This window comes from Gadus chalcogrammus, chromosome 12 (genome assembly GCF_026213295.1).
Source record: "Gadus chalcogrammus isolate NIFS_2021 chromosome 12, NIFS_Gcha_1.0, whole genome shotgun sequence".
Lineage (NCBI taxonomy): Eukaryota > Metazoa > Chordata > Actinopteri > Gadiformes > Gadidae > Gadus > Gadus chalcogrammus.
The window spans coordinates 25,077,420-25,095,047 of record NC_079423.1 but is presented as its reverse complement, the minus strand read 5'-3'; the positions used below and the strand labels follow the sequence as shown (position 1 = coordinate 25,095,047).

General features: G+C 41.6%; 2 protein-coding genes across 6 annotated transcripts in view; both read right to left on the bottom strand.

The window, feature by feature from the left end:
* ect2 (epithelial cell transforming 2) overlaps positions 1-9,300 on the bottom strand; it is a 36,994-nt gene extending 27,694 nt beyond the window's left edge. For 2 of the 5 annotated variants that reach the window (XM_056603818.1, XM_056603816.1), the window contains exons 1-6: positions 8,951-9,294; positions 8,172-8,338; positions 7,154-7,233; positions 3,502-3,684; positions 1,867-1,956; positions 1,630-1,737 (exon numbers count right to left, since the gene is read on the bottom strand). In XM_056603818.1, the coding sequence (XP_056459793.1) occupies positions 1,630-1,737; positions 1,867-1,956; positions 3,502-3,684; positions 7,154-7,233; positions 8,172-8,304 (594 nt within the window). In that variant the 5' untranslated portion in view covers positions 8,305-8,338; positions 8,951-9,294. Of the gene's footprint in view, positions 1-1,629; positions 1,738-1,866; positions 1,957-3,501; positions 3,685-5,580; positions 5,674-7,153; positions 7,234-8,171; positions 8,339-8,950 lie in introns of all 5 variants that reach the window. The other 3 variants (XM_056603817.1, XM_056603814.1, XM_056603815.1) reach the window with 3 other exon arrangements.
* A 3,086-nt stretch (positions 9,301-12,386) lies between these two features.
* mcf2l2 (MCF.2 cell line derived transforming sequence-like 2) overlaps positions 12,387-17,628 on the bottom strand; it is a 109,714-nt gene continuing 104,472 nt past the window's right edge. Inside the window, 1 exon segment of the mRNA XM_056603834.1 lies at positions 12,387-16,535. Coding sequence (XP_056459809.1) covers positions 16,447-16,535 — 89 coding nt within the window. The 3' untranslated portion in view covers positions 12,387-16,446.

Below are 17,628 nucleotides of genomic sequence, written 5' to 3'. Positions count from 1 at the left end.
GCATGTAGTCAGAATGCAGACCGCAAAACAAGTATCAAGATGAAACAGCAGGGCTCCAAACTGCGACCAAATGGTTGCATTTTGCGACCAAAATTTGAGAGTATGCGACCGAATTTTCCATCTGTAAATATGCCCCTTTTTTTTTTTTACACGATAAACGTGGAAGGGGCGCGTCAATGAATCCGGAATCTTTAGCAGGCCAATGAGTGTAAGAAGGATAGGGAATGGTTGCTAATGTGTCGAGGGGGAGGGTCCTAGAGATTATCGAGGAAGCGTAAACGTCTGTGCGAAAGCGAAATATTACCCAACCTGCTACGTGCGTTTACAATGAGCAAGCAAACTATTAACTCGTTCTTCCGACCTTCGGCTAGTGTGCCAGTGCAAGTCAGTCCTGCACGGGTCTTTGTTTACAAACCCCGCACCCGCAATACTTCAAACCGCATCCAACCCGTGTTCCGACAGTAGCCCGACCAGACCTACGATAAATTGATATCGACACCCGAAGGAAAATTAGCAACATTAGAGGGGAATTACACTATCTGGTGTTTGGCTTGGTGCTTGAGATTGTTGTGCAAAAAAAGAACATCATCCACTGTTGACGGTTTTAGTTGACTCCTCCGCTCCTGATTAACATATCCAGCACCGGTGATGTGTCGCTCGCAATCGCAAAACGCGCGCCCGACCCGCGCTGTTCAGGCGTCCGACCCGACTCGTTTCATCCAAATTGTGCGGGTAACCCGAACCAGTGCAGGACTCTGCTTCAGGTGCCATAAAGGGCTTTTCACATGGGAGGCGTTTGTCGGGCCTGATAATGCATTCTCAATGGAGAGGCGAGCGGGCAGAGGAGGCTCAGCATCCTGTTAAGCAGCACGACAAGCGGGCGCACTCCCGGGAAACTGTCGCTTCCGTACTTGTCGAACGCATGCATGCGCAAACCGGGAAACATCTTGCATGCGCAAGATGAGAATCCCAATAAAATGTGACACTGAATTTGAAACAGCGCACCATTGTAATTTCTGCATTTATTATCAAAATAGTTATCAGTAATACAGTGAAAACTAGTAGAAATGTGAATATTTGGTTGGTATGTTGATTAACGTTGAGTGCCCCTAAAATTTCTGATTAATGAAAAAAATAAGACTGGAGCCCTCTACAGTATTGAATATCATGACCAAAACAGATCTTGGATTCACGTTAGATTGCCAAATGAAGAGTTATTTGGATAATAAGCCATAAATAGATCAAGGTAATGCTAGTCAACATGTAGTCACACTTGCTTGCATTTACATGCAAGCTTTAGAAAATACACGCTATAGGGCTTGAAATACAACAGACAACTAAGCATGTTCTCTACAGAGAGTCAGAGTCCCACCCACATATGACGTGACCCAGGGGCGTAGCCACATGGGGGCCACGGCCATCCCTGGTCTGAGGTTGGTCACCCCGCTGCTGCCCCCCCCCACCCTGAATATAAAAGAAATATATGTATTATTGTGATGTGTACTATTAGTTTTATCTAACTTTGACTTATTCTTTTTCAAAGTGTTATATTTTGACGTAATGAATAAATATTGGTTGTCCATCACAGTAATAATGTCCTGGCTCCGCCCCCGACGTGACCGTACTAACCTTGTATTTCTCCCCGTGCGTCGAGTAGGCGATGAGGTGAGTGACCTTGGTGCTGAAGTCTTTGCGGATGGTTCCGCCCATGTGATGGACCAGGTTGACCAGGGTCTTCTGCAAGGAGGCCAAGAGAGGAGGAGTAGGAAGAAGGGGATACATCTTAACGGGAGCCAAAATCTTGTCAACCCTCCAGAAGTACTATCATTTGTTCCTTTGGGCGTGACCAGGGGTGGTTGAACTCACCACCTCCTCTTTGTCCCGGAAGCCGGTGAAGCACAGGGACAGATTGATCATGGTGGTGCTGTAGAGCGGGCGGCAGGAGAACGGCAGCGGCTGGAAGTCATACAGAGAGCAGGGTCAACACCGACAGCTGACATACAGTCACTTACATGCATGAAATGTAGGATTTTTTTTGTTCAAATTCATCTTCAAGATCACTAATTCAACAAACCGATGGGCCTTGTTTTTCTGATAAAAGAATATTATTTCACGTGGCAATGTTGATTTACGACATTTGAAACTGAATTCTCACTTCGTAGCAACAACAGGTTTTTGTTGTTTAAGGAAAAACGAACATACCATGAACCTTAATCAAACGTAAAAAAATATTAAATGTGAACTCTGATCATGATTAAAGCCTAAACTGACTGTGTGCGCCTGTTTGTGGATGCATAAAGATATATGTTGTAACTGTAAAACATTTATACCAACCTTCTATACATTTGTTAGCTAGGGCGAGCTAAGACTGACGGATAAGTAAACTAAAGCAAGAAATGAAGCAAGAACTAGCTAGAAGCAAGTTCTTAAGATAATAAATGTGACGTAATAACATATTGCATCAAGTCTGTATTGCAAAAGAACATACTGTATTCCTTTTCAGGCAAAGTCAAAAAAGTACAACAATGAAATACTTGGAACACCAAACTCATGTGTACATTTTTTTCCAAGAATGTAAAATATTTGAAACATGCCTTTTTCAAAAGATGACAAATATGGCGTCAGACATTACATGAACACGGACGACAAAAATTCTTCAAGCAACCCCTGGTGTTCCCAACAAAACCCAGTTCTGAATTGAAATTTGGCTTTTCATGGATAGGCCTCGGTACAAATTCCAGGGTGCTCAAGCATTCGACCCAAACCAAATAAAAAACAAAATTTGTTGCAGAAAAATATTTCAGCACTTTTTGGGCCAAAACATCATCAAGCACAACACATCTTTTATAGGTGACTGTAGCGTCACATAAGGTGTAGCGCGACGTGCATGGGTTGAATTTTGCTGATGAGGACGTGCCAACGAGCTCTGGTTATCGTGTCGATGGCAGGGCGAGACAGAGTGGCCCATTGCTCACGGAAGGACATTAAGGTCCCATCTGAGAACGACTGGTCAGACGGATGGACGGAGAGCAAGTGAGATGGAGGAGGCAGAACCGTGTTTGTCAACAGCGCTATAGGCAGTCGGCGTTCATTCTTTTCCCCGCTCGTTTCTCAGCCGAAGCCCATCCTTGCAATTCGTGTAGTGTGTATAAAAGGGCCGTTAGATCCGTCTTTTGGACAGATTTAACCTTGCTTCTCCAAACAGAAGCTGCACACACACACGCACGCACGCACAGACTCTGTATTTACTGTGCTATGAATATTTCTACACATGCATCAAAGGAATAGAAAACCATAGCTTTAGGAGAACATATACCCCTAATCACAACCGAATTACACTACCATATTTCTATAATATCAATTGGAAATCAAAAACATGGACTAAATGGAGCTAAATGTTGGCTCGGAATATGTAAAAAAAAAAAAAAAGATGGTTCAGAAAAAAGTTGGGAATACGTGAAATAGTTGTTTTACAAGTGACTGTAAAAAGTTTGTACCAACCTCTTCCTTGGCGGCGCAGTGCAGAATCACAGGGGGCCCCACGATCCGGTTATCACGCTTATAGAGGTAGCTGTAGTCGGGTGAGTCGAAACTGGCGAGGACGTACACAGACTCAAACTCTGCGTTCTCCCCGTCTGCAAACTCCTGGACGCTGTCCGTCATTAGGCACGGTTTGTTAATGTCCTGCCAGAAAAGGAATTGGTCTGAAGGTTATGGGACAGCAGAATTAGTAGTCCATAACATGCTGGCTAGCGGTTTAAGTGTTAACAGGGGCTTAGAGAAACCCTCAGGTGGATTTAGAAGATTTACGGTTTGTTAGCCAACATTACTGCTTGAATGATTTTTGGTGAGTAACCAGCACTGAGGAAATATTAGTTGATTAATCGATTAGTCAATCGATTTGGGAATTAATGGATATTAATTTTGAAAATAGCTTGATGATTTTGGTAGTATATTGCTTAAGAAATGCAAATATTACGTGTTTTTTCAGAATGTATGTACAAGTAATTCCTGACATTGAACATCATTATAAACCCAAAAACCGAAACCCAAAAGAAACTTGATGACCCGTGGGGTCCTCCCCAAACAGCATTAATTCCAAGCTACATGTTGAACTTCCTTCAGGGGCTTATCCCTCTGAAGCAGTAAGTAAACCAGTCAGAAGAGGACCCCCACCAACTGACACACATGTGCATAAGCCCAAACAGACAGACTTAAGTTCTCCCTTTGGGTTCCTCAAATACACCCACGGCACCAAAGAAAGTGCATGAAAATTGCTCCAGGCAGTAGAAATTGAACAACACTGGCCATTTGTTTGATAGAGAGGGAATACTGGAGAGAAACACAACAGTGAGGCGATGAATCAGAGCAACAGGGCTATTTGAATCAATGGCCACAATTAAATCATAAAGTAACTGCAAGGCTGCGCCGGGCTCAAGCTGGCCCGAAATAGCTGGTGTGAAATTATGTGAGCTACCTGTAAACCTGCTCATAAAACAAATTACCTCAGGTAAATTAGTTCCGCTAGGTGACAGAGGACAAAAGGCAATAGGAAAGAAACATTGGCCGCGTCTCTCGCTCACACACACACACAATATTAGTTTGGCATTTTTTTTATTCTTTCTCGTCGATTAACCAAATGATGGGTACCGGTAAACAGTAATCCACATAACCAATTCAAAGAGGTTTCAATGCTTTCCTTGTGGTTTTTTACTTGAAGAATCTAAAATAGTGTATTTATTTCATTTATTATTGACTAGTAATTATTATTTTTTTGTGTCATTTCAGTGTCATATTTTGTTTGGTTGAAAACTGAAAAAACTGTTATCCAACAACATTTGACAATAAAGACTGAAAAAACCCAAAACAGAAAGTTTGATCCAGCCAATCCTTTTGATTCTCATTCTACATCGGTGAGTCATATACCATATGCAACACCTCCAAAACATTGAATTTCCCTTTTTTACATGAGATACGAGCTCTGTCCCAATACGTTTCCTACACCTAAAGTCTGTAGGAAAAGAAAGGCCTGCAAAATAGAATACATTTTCTTCAACAACATAATAATCACCAGTGTAAAATGTAGCATGGGATATTCCTTAGTACGCTGCAACCAGCAAACCTTCTAGACAATGCAAGCACGGAGGACGTCCAAGATACCTTAAAGGTTCTTAATTGTTAATTTGTTAATTTAAGGCTTTAACCAAGAAGCACTCTTTGTCATTTTAGTCAATTCCTTTGACCAATGAAAAGTTTCCAAATGAAATTACACTAGAATGGTAGGATCTAGTGCTTGCAACAGATTGTCGTGTAATCATTGAAGTTGGCCACACTGGTGTAAATTGCTCTGCTGGACCAAATGCATCACATAATTCAACACCACTACCTTTCAGCTCACCATGTGTGGAACGGTCATTGGATGGTGTAGGGGTGCAAGTGAGGAGTGAGTGAATCAACACATACTCCGAGTGCAAAAAGGACCCATGCAACAGTGACCGTCAAAGAGATTCCCCTCAAGTGTTAAAGCTGGACAGGTGAGTCGGACAGACAAACTGACAAACAAGCAGGCAGGTACCATACCATATTGACTATAGATTTTATCATCAATTTCTCCTCGGGACCAGACTCGGCTCCTCTTATCTTTACAACCAGGACTTCCATTACCTTGACGGCCTGTAAAAAAATATACAATAATGGAATACATCCGACCAGAAGTCTGGATGTCAAATATCATATGGGGAGAAGGTGAGAGGAAGAGGTAAAATGGCTGGCCAGGAGGGCAATAAAACGATGGAGATGGAGAGCCGAGACATTTTAAGATGCCAACAGGGAGAGGGGATAGGGGCAAAGAATCAAGGAAAGAGAAGGCAAAAATGTAATCTGACAGCTTAATTCAACAGGATGCTGACTGCAATGGAGGCGCCGACATTCAGGCCGGGGCTGCCAACTGAAGCCTGGTGGCAACATCCCTTTATGCAGCGTTTGTTTATTTCTTGACCTGATGTACTTCTAATGTGATCAAGCTGTGTGTGATGGGTCAGTAGTACGCACACATAGATGTACTGATTGAACATTTGAAGACTAACCCTATTGGACCCTAACCCTAACCCTATTTTCCAACTGGATTTTAACATTGTAGTACGGCGTGGAATGTGAGAGCCTCCACACACCTGAGAGCAACATTATAGGGTTTTGTTGCTTGACGTCTGAATGTACATGAAGGGATTTTTTTTTTTTGCGTGTACCACTGGACGATTTACGCTATCATGTATAGGCAGTTTTAGGCACTGAATTAAAAAAGCAAAAGGTGTCACAGATGTGAGCTAGGGAGAGCTGAATAACCTCTTGGGGTAGAATTGTGAAAGTCAGGGAGAGGAGATAGCAAGGATGTTGAACAGAGCGGCGCCTGGCAGCTGTAAACAGAATCAAGGAAACCACTTTATGCACAATTTAATGCTCAGGTGTGTGGAGGGGCTCTGCATGCGGCAAATATTATAGCATGTATTAACAGGCCTTATCTCCGACGTCACGCAGGGGTGCAAGTCTATATGTGGATAGTAATGCCTTTACCCTCTTTCCCACTCCAACTACAATGACAGATATTTCCAACAGAAGGGATATATGGCTCAAAGAACTCTGCATCCATTTTTTGGGTTGATCGAGAAGACGCTACTCTCCAACTTCTTAGTGCTGAAATCTGTGTCAAGTGACAGAAAGTTGCATGATTCTGCGTGCTGCTTGCTTCTAAAAAAAATGAAACACATTATTGATCTCCATTTTTAAATATATACGGCGGCAGTACTGAAAATGTAACAAACTGTTCCATGATAGAGCTCCCTTGGGAGGGATCACTCTTCGATATACTGGCATTCCCCTGGCTTTGAACACCGAAGGATTAGGAGCATCCTAACCTTGTCCAGGACAAGCTGGGACTATACCTGTGACCATGGTTCAGTAACTTGTTCTTGAATAAGCCAAGTGTTACTTTTTCAATTGGATTTTCAGGCACCCCAGCCAACTCAAAAACGAGGTAAAAAAAACAGAACTGTCCATGTTCTATATCAAGGTTGGATGAAATAATAACCTAAAATGGGATGGATGCATCATTGGTTTTGTTTACCTTCGGGAAGCGGTATGTACACCAGTAGCCTACCTTCAGAGCTTGGATCAGAAGATCATTTCTGGAGGCCTCTCCCACAAGAATTATCCTGGTCTCCAACCTTGGCAGCATGTCTGGCAGAGAAAAACAGAAAAAGTGGTCTTACTTTCTTAGACTTATGAACCCGAAACCAATTTGAGCCCGAGTTCATACCCTAACCTTTTTTTTTTAAATAAAAATGTACCTTCTAAAAAGCAGAATCCAAAATTGCATGGATATCTCTCTTAAACATAGTCACATCTAAATCAGGAAATTATCTTGAAACATGCACAAGCGAAGTCACTCAGATTGTGGTCAATACAAAAGATAAATGATATTTAAGGAAACCATGGCAGGAAGGTTATCAGAACGACTGACGTAACCAGGATAAGCTCACTTAAAAAGAGGCAGGAAACTTATTTCAGTTTGTAGCTGCAGCGGTGAAGTGCATTTGCGTTACGTAGCTTGGTTGGTGTGAATCATTAAAACTGTATGTCAACGGTAGAGTTGAAAAACAGGCTGTGATTTTAACTAGATTAGCATAAATAGCAACAGCACCTATGCAACCCTTCTTTCACTCAAGTGACAAAGCATGCTGCTGTTCCACATACACACTTCAGGTAGTTGCTCAGCAGTCAACCCATTATCTGATTTAACAGGTGAACAGGGTGGTGTAGGAGGGTGATATATTTTGTAAAGATAATTTGAGGAGCAACCACTTTTTTGTGTTCTATAGATAGTAGTATCACTGTTGATGGTCCAACTATGGATTAAGAGGGTATGCAAAAGGTGGAGGTTTGTGAATTTGGAGCGGCAACAGGAAGGGAGATGTGTCCCTCCCTAAAGTGCAACAACGTGAGTGCATGCATATGTGAGCGTGCATGTGTGTGTGTGCGTGTACGAGGGGGCAGTGATACACATAATGGGCCTGGATGTTTTACTAGCACAAGTGGCAGCGAGGGAAAAGGTTGTCTGGAACAGAGTAGAAGGAGGGCAAAAGAACAAAATCAGGAGTGACCGTCGCAGGGCTAACCTTCGGCGTCATCCATTGCAGGACCCAGAAACCCATGGTCCTTTGTGGTTTCAGCCATCCTTGAGTCATAGACCGACGAATCGACCAGAATGCTCCTTGCCATCCCAGAAGTCACTATGCTGCTGTCAGCCATGACAGGAAGCAACAGAGGCACCAAACTGTCCAAACTATCAAAAGTTAACAGGAGTGAAAAACAGGGACACACAGAGTACAGAACAAGTGTGGGCTGGAAGAATTGAAAAAAATAAAATATTCCAACAGAGAAGAGGTGACAACTGTCAAACTAGGAGCCTAGAGAAAACTTGGCATGCTTTAAAACAACCTGATCCTGCCCGTGTCTGACATCAACTATAACTTATAGAATTCAGAAACCTCAACTTTACAAGACCTGGATGCAAATGAACTTGTTTTTTGAACTAACAATGCAATTTGTTTAACGCACTCTGAATGTGTCTTATTATATATTTTTTTATTATTGAGTGCAATGGTATTTCGTTGACGTCACAAACTTTGGTCAACTCATTGAATTCAAGTTGACGTTTTATGATTTCTAGAGACAGACGTGTAGATTATGTCGATATTCAGAGGTTAGGATGTTTGAATCCAGAACCAAGGCCTTCATTTAGCCGTTTCAACGTCTGATGCTGAAGTATTGTAACATTAAATGTGTTTTAATATGAGCACAGCCTCCCCACCATATATGCTAGTAGTGTTGACCTCCTATACAAACTTTAGCAAAAGCATGAACTCCAAGTTATTATGAATCAAGATTTACTCACCGTTTTCGTTATCAGCAGATAGTCAATAACAGAAGTATGATTGTACCTGTGCTAAACTGGGTGATCGACCAGTTTAGCAAGATACAGGCGAATGCTAGCTTGGTCCCAAGCTAATTAGCCAGCTATCGTTGTTACAAGCAAGGCTGGAGTTCAGTCCCCCCAATTTTATCTTCCACGTTCCCCTTTCAAAATCAACAAAATCTGCTGATCTTAATCAAACGTAAAACATGGTCCACCGAGAGCGATATAATATTGCAGTTTTCAAAATAGGGCTACTTTTGTGTGTTGACAGCTGATGCATTGTAATCCATAGGGCATGTCAGCCTGCTGTTCGATCTGAATTCAAAAAGGAAGGCAAACATGAAGGGGGCACTGTGATTGGTCGGTGAGCGAAGAACGCCTCTCGCCGCAAGAGGGAGACGCGGATTGGTTCGTTTATTCAAATCATAATGCACGCTGTTGCCAAACAGAATCCAACCGGTCACCGATTCATTAAAGGCCACACGAGACGATTCAAATAGGATAACATTTCATCATTCCTCCAGAAGGGAAATTCGTATTTGTCTACCTGTATATTACTGGAAAAGCATGATCTCTAAAATAACCGCAAATATTCATTTTTCCCAACATCACACATACGCACAAACACACACAGTATTGCATGGCCATACACTAACCGCATCAGTTTATTTTATTTTATTTTATTTTACACATTCTGATGAGTGGGTGGCATCTGCTTACTGTTCGTCCTCTCTCTCTCTCTCTCTCTCTCTCTCTCTCTCTCTCTCTCTCTCTCTCTCTCTCTCTCTCTCTCTCTCTCTCTCTCTCTCTCTCTCTCTCTCTCTCTCTCTCTCTCTCACTTCAACTATCTATTACCTCTTGGGGGGCTTCAGAGACCTTGTGGAACAAAGCTTTACCCAGACCTTATCTTCAGCTCTTTCTAGCGTTGTCCCATCTCTCCACACATACACATCCTTCTCACACACCCAGAACTCTTTTGCCTCACAGACAGTCCCTTCACACACATAGCATGGTGGGGCAGAGCAGGGGACTTTGAAGCTCCTTTCTGAAAAGAGATACAGCAGAAATAGCTGAAGATATTAAACAAGGCCACTGCATTGGTCAGACCAATTGTATCTTTGAGATTGACTATTTAGAGTTAAGCTGGGGCAGCTAAAATTAAATGTTGTGAAATAAAGATGAAATGACGGTGGGCCTAAAATTATACGGTGAAAATATGATAAAATAATGTTTCACCAAGGGAATTAAAAAAAGTTGTTTACAAATAAATATTATACAATGTCAGACAACATTTCCTAGGCAGAATATGACTTAACACCAGGGATGGCTGTGTTGAGAGTATGTACAGTGGCTGGCCTGTCAACATGACGACTGCAGATGCTTAACTACGGTTAATATAGATATCACGAGACTGGAGCCTTCCTAGCATGTTTGACGCTTCCCCTAAAACCTAGGGTGGGTGTGAGTTGCTTCTCGAAAATAAATAGATTTTCATGCTGAGTTTGTAGAAGAAGGGCGATCAATCATTTTCATCGCAGTAATGTCAACACCTGATGGGTGATGGATGGCTTACTGACTGTGTAGTCTGAAAATATGTTTGTAGGTTTTTTCAATGCGGGTATTCATACGCATCACCGACAAATGTGTACGAACAAACCCATATACACACCCACATTACCTATGAAATAAATATACATTTGTGTAAACTGTAGATTAAAAGAAGCAATGTCATGGGGTGACCAATATGTGTATTATTCATAAACAGAAATGCTCCTCCCTTCCTGAAGGTACCTAGGTTGGTTTGAATTGTGTTTCTGTCAGCAACTCATATTTCTAGAAGAATGTATACGTTCTTGCACCTTTTAGAATTTTAAAACAACATAACAGTATAGCATAAAATAAAGTAAGATATTACCACATAACTAAAAGTACTATGATGTAAAAAGTATTTTGAAGTCTGGGGTATTGAATAAACAACGAAGAATACTGCATTCATGAAAGCATAGAAACATTCTAATCATCTCACTTTTGTTTTTCAGTGGACTAAAAGAATGGCATGAAAAAGATAATTCATGCCGTTCTTTCAACATCAACCATGATGTTGATCCATTTATGACTCCAATGTGAGGCGCGCCGAAGTTTCTCCCCGCCTTCTTTTGGCTTTGGAAAAGCAGCACCTCCCAGTCCCAAGTGACGAGAGGAAAGTGACGGCACCTCCTAACGGTCAGCCGACTGCTTAGAGCAGTGGGCAGAGGGCGTGACTTCAGAGGGTGTGTGTGTGTGTGTGTGGATGAAGTCCCAATCACTGGGAGCCTTGGGAGACCTTGAGGTTTCTTAACTTGTGACTTACAAGCGGCCTATGGAGAAGGATGAGGCCTGCAGCCGTGTTGGATTCATCGATCCATAATGAACCCTCCCTTACTCCCGCAGGGACCCAGCTCAAGATCCCTATAAAACCTTCCCGAGTCCTGTTGTTATTTCAAGTTTCAATAAGATGTATTGCTTGATTATATCGTGGTGTTGTGGTACAATAGATATTATCTCACAGGTCTTACATGCACACAAACGACCACACCCAGACAGAGAAGATAATGCTGTCAGAGTATCTTAATGGTATATAGTCGTTATAGTGTTCTACCATGCAGTTACTGTGTAGCTTTTTGTATTTTTGTGTTAAAAGGATTACTCCCCTCTACTTAGTGTATCACTATGATCAGATACATCCATTTATATATTATTTGCACCGATACCCAAATCCTCTATCAGTTGGGGTCGTATTGGATGCAGGCATTGATCTCTGAATCTCTCAGTTTAATAAAATATTTTACTGTTGAGACGGTGGGAAACATAATAACCTAAATACAGTAAAACTCACCTGTAAGGCAACTGTCAGATAGCACAGGGTTGGAGAGGGAGACTGGAATCTGCGCAGATTAGGATCAAATTGAGTGTATTAAATGCTTATTTTCCTATGAGTATAAATATAGTTCTATATAAGCCCAGCATATGATTTATATTGAACGTGGTCTTTTGTTATGACTGTTTGTAACCTGCCTTCAATTGTCCCGTGTTATTTAAATTATTTGAATTGCGAAGCAAAAGACATAGTGAAAAATCTATATGTCTACGTCATCGAAGGAACCAGAAAACCAAAACTTTTATCACACACAATCCACTCACTTCAAATGTAGATTTGATTCAGGGTGGGACACAAGCAGATCTCCAAAAATATCATTTTTTTTGTCTTTTGCGTCACTGCGCTGCAGACCGAGAGAATACATTATACTGAGATCACCATTAACAAAGCCTTTCCTCTTGATGGAGCAGCGGAGTGGCTCCGTGGAATCTTAATGAAGACGCAGAGGCATGGCTCCATCCTAAACCTATATGCAGCCGCTGATCAACCACAAAGGAGCCAAACTACGCCGCAGCTCTGGGACCAAAAACCTCTGTGTATTGAGTTCTGGCACAATAAAGAACGGAGGTGGATAATTCCTTTTCTGACAAGCAACAAAGGTGAACAAACAAAAAAACAACCTTGACTATTCTTGTTTGCTTTTTGAGTTTTTTTTGTGATGCTGTCAAAACCAGGGCTTGGGTCTTTGAATCGAGGAATTCTCTAGGCTACTACTCTCCCTCTCACTCGCTCTCTCTATAAGGCAGATCTTAAGAATGTGCCAAAGTTTCCATTTGCCTGTCAAATTTTAAATTGCCTGACATTCTAGGTCCAGTGACCTGAAAGGAATGCAAACAGGATTGCTGCTCCAAGGAGCTAACGCTCAAAAGTAGGCCTGCCACTTTATTATGATTCTGAGGAGAGCTGAGATTTATAGACTGAAGACAGCAGCCCCCGGGGTTGTCCAGCGGACTTGACAAGTTGTAATTGTTTCTATATTATATGACACTATTTTGTTCTTCACAAATGTGTTTGATTATTGTGCAGTATAATATTGGGTCTGTTATTACCATATTATAATATTACTGGTGAGGATTAACCTTCAATATAACACTAAATATATCCATATTTAGGGACTCGAAAGAAGTATCCAATTCCAGGGATCTTGTTTATGCAAGCTTTAGGAATGAATGTCGGGGGAGATGGAATGAGATGGATAAATTTAGTTTACCTGGCATGTGTTAACATCGTCTGAGTACTTAAGCCGTTGCCATGGAATGCTATTTGAGAAAGCCTGTCATTGGGCCAACCTGACTTGAGACGGTGTGTCGCAAAGGCCAGAAATATACCCCAAAAAAAAAAAAAAAAAAGAATTGTATTCATTAGCTAATTTGAGTGTGAATGTATATTAAATGACAAAATAATCTATTGTTTATATTATTTCAGTTCCTCAGTGGGGTAGGAGATTACAGTCTGTAACAATTGACTGTGCTCAGCACAGGAGTGGTCTACGTTACATTGCAACATAGGGAAGAATTCCATCAATAGATTTAACAGTTAAAGAGTGAAAATAGCATGTTTAAAATAGAGTTGATAGTGATGTTGTTATACTTAAGATACCTATAACACTTTTATCCTTTGTAAGGATGAAACATCAAATATCTTTATAAAGGTCAAAACAGTCATGAAAAATGAATGAAAAACAGCTACCACTGAATATTTGATCACATAGGTTAAATTGTAATGCATTTGGTTTGAGCAAAGACAACAGACAGACATAAATTGCAAATGTGATGCGTGTACTGTTATAAGGAAATGCAGAGTCTGTGATGTAATACCCATGACAATAATAGTTCTTTATACAGTTTCATTGATACATCTTATAACATATAGGAGTAAAATTACAACAGAATGCATGATACAGAATTCTTTACTTTACAAAGACTTTGAGTAAGACTCATTGAAGTTAAAATACAGAAAATATACAATATGTTCAATGCTTGTACTTTGCTACAGTCAAACCAAGTATTTGTTAATAGTATGAGACCTTGACAAGACTGCTACCCTCTGATACAGATAATAGCAATCCAAAATGAATTTGTGTTACACATTTGAAGAGTGACAAAATATGCAACAATGAACTATTTCTTATAAACATGATTTTAAATATCATCTTCCTCATCATGTAAATGCATCCAAGGATCTCACCTATTCTTCAACATGATTTGGATGGCTTCTCAGTAGCAAAGGATGCAGATTTCTTCATTTAATAACAGCGTGTCGTTGTCAAAAGAGACACAAATACAGGAATACATTTAGACAGTTATCCAATGAACCATCTTAAAAACCTCTATTTGTCCTAGGAATCCTATATGTTGGATATACAATGAATATCCTATATTGAGTGCATTGCATGGATAGATGTGTGCCAAATCAGTATTTTACTAGGAGACACTAGAGTGTGGACATAAGCAGGGCTGACTATAGCCTGCCTTCCTGCGGTACTCAGACTTCCTGTTCATGTAAACAGGTCCAGCCTGAGGTGAGATACACCACCACTTCGGGGGAGCTTTAAGGAGTTTCAAGGTGAAAATACAATCAAGCTTGTCTCGGATGGAGAGTGTGTTTATGTCCATTAACCAGAAAGGGCGCACTGCTCTATCAGAGAAACTGAAATATATTTACATATTTCCTATCAATGTTGTTATCCCCACCCCACGACAAAAACAAAAAAATACAGCCCACACAGAGCAAAGAAATATGAATATCTCTCTGAGTAATATTGCAGTATCACCATGGCAACAAACTGAATACCAATCTGAATAGCCAAGCCTTGAAGTATTGGTCTCTGGTGGCTGGTCGGTGAACATAGCGGTGTTGTGAAGCTGCCACACGATGTTGATCTTCAGGGGGTTGTGACCAAACACAGAGCACTTGAATGGACGCGTCTACTCCCGATAGCCTCCACCATGGAGCAATGCCAGCGTGGGAAACATATGAGCAACAGTTGATGCTAATATTAACACTTTCCACAGAACCAGATTCAATTACTGATATTTTGGTCAGCGCCCAATATTGTCTCATACTTCATTTCAGATGGAAAACAACAGGGCCTGGGCGCGTTTGGTTCCTTCCATCACCAAATGTGCAAAAAGACATTGAAAGGTTGTTGAAAAAAATGAGCAAAGGTAATCATATAGGAAGGAAAAGCTTTTACATGGTCAATTTGGCATTGCATTGTATCCCCTCTCCCAGTCACTGATAATAACCAACTAAAATGGCATTTAATATAAGTGTGGGTTTTTCTCCATCAAGCCTCAATCAACCCACCAGCAGGTAACCTCCAGTAGCAGTGTCAGAGGGACAAGGAGGACCTCCCCTGGCTCTGGCTAATCCAATAGCAATAAGCCCGGCGGATGGGAAGGACATTGGGTTCAATTAGTACATTCAGTTGTGATGGTAGGTGTACTGAAGTATTCGGTTAAAAAGGTATGACTAGGTGTTGTGGACAGGAGCTTGTGTTAAATCCTCATTATCAGCTCAACATGGTGCAAAACAGATGGATAAGACAAGCAACAACGATAGTATTAGTGAAATAATAACACTTGCTACTGCTTAGGCTTTAAATCCCTATTAGTCCTATCATTAAAAGACAAAGCAATATCAAGCGACTGCTGCAAGGCAGACCACCAGAGCAACTGCAAGTATTCTAGCACAGGTTTTTTTTTTGCCCAACAACCATCTGCATTATTTATGAAAGTCAACCAATATCTGGTAGCCAGTTTGCTATACTGTTGCAACACTCACAAAACAAGAGTGTAAAAATGTGACACGTTGTCTTGTGCATCATTCGTCTCATTCTTAGTTTTTGTTTGAAAGTCCAGTTATCCTGTCAACAATGTTGCAGATGAGTTCCAAATGGGACCGGGGTCATGCATTCGGCTTCAATAAGGCGAGCAGTCAGAGCTGCAAATGATGTACAGCATCTTCTCTATACCTGTGTCTTTTTACCACTTGCCCCATGTATACGTGTGTTGCGAGGACCTCAAAGCCCCTAAGTAGCGAAAGCAGTGCAGCACAAAGGCAGGGAGACGCATGCACTCTCAAATAATGCTAGGCCTTTTCTTTTTTCAGTGCAATTCAGGACTAACAAGAGAATGTCTAGAAAAAGTGAATTCAACTTATTTCTTTCTTAAATGTCTCTTGGGATTTGACAGTTTAAAAACAGTACAAAAAACCATAATCGCCTGCACGTTTTGTTTCTCCATAAGCGTGTAACATGAGATAATGCTTGTTTTTAGGGTTTTGATTTGGTTTCATTGCAGGCCGGAGCTTTGCACCCCTATTCGCCCGAAAAGTTCAGTGTTCAATGAATCAAACGTAATAAAAAAACACAAAACAAAATCAAAAGTCTCGGGAGATCCATAGTTAGGAGAAATTATGAAAATAACTGTGTCCAGCAGTAAGAATAACAATTTGTAAAAACTATCCAGCAGCTTGCCATCCCAACATGGACTCTCGATTTGCATCGTCATGGCCATGGTCTGGGTCATCATCATCATCATATTTTAGTGGCCAATCAGCTGTCCTGAGAGACGTCACCCCAGGTACTTGCTTCGTTATCATCCGAGTCAGACAGCGCCGCTGTGCACAGGTCACTGAAGATATCTGGAAATAAAATGAACAGCTGAGTCAGCACCGACACACAGACACACCCACACACACCCACGCAATCCAAATACACAAATAAGTTGCAAGTTTGCACAGAAAACTTAGCAGAGTATGGAGAGTGCCAAGCCAATGAGGTTCATCAAGGCATTCTGGGTATCCTGTGGCATTCAAACACAGTGCTTCAGGGAAAGGCCTGCGAGGCTACGGCACGCAACGTCGATAAAACAGAGCAGACCCAACAAAGCGGCTTCAATCAGAGCGGAATATGAAAGGGCCTTTAACGACCAGACTTATCGACATCTGCATCGATATCAGTCGGCAGAGAGAATACAGATTTACAAGCGGAGGGTGAAATGGTGGTTAAAACCAAATGGCACAGATGCATGGGAGGATATGCGCAGACAATTCCCAGTCAGCCAATATCTTGCATGCCAGGGTTGAGCGCAAGGCATGGTCCGTCTTCTTTCATCACCAGTAGAGTGTAACCAAACACCAAACCCTGGACAGACACGGTCTCTGGTGAAACACAGGGTACTGTAATCTTTTTAATGAAATGGCACAAATCAATATTCGTTATTGATTTGTGCCATCATGCGTTTGCTATTTTCCCTGTGGTTTTATTTTAGTGTTTGGTTACCCTTTAACCGAGCCAGCTCCTCAGACGGTGAGCTAGCACGTTGACGAATGATTGTGGAGGGGGTTGGAGTTTGTGAGTGAGTGTTGCTATGGGGTGACGAGCAGACGGAAAAACAGGGAGAAAAGAAGAGAGTTTTTCAAAAACTCAAAAGTAAGCAAGCTTCTTTCACTTTAAAAATAGACCAGCCTTTTTGAATTGGTTGCTTCCAGAGGAGATTGGAGGCAGAGGGGAACAGATTTTTGGGTGGGGTCCCTGGATTTGTTTCAATCGATGATGTCATGCAGTGCCTACAGGCCAACTGTAAGTTCTCCCAGAAACCCTGCTCAAATACAGCCGACGGCTCGACTCCCCCCCCCCCCCCCCCCCCCCCAAACCCCGCTGAGTAACAGAACAGAGCGGGAATCTGTGGGCTGCGGGGAATACAGGGTGCTGGAAGTCAAGCTTTTTGCTAGC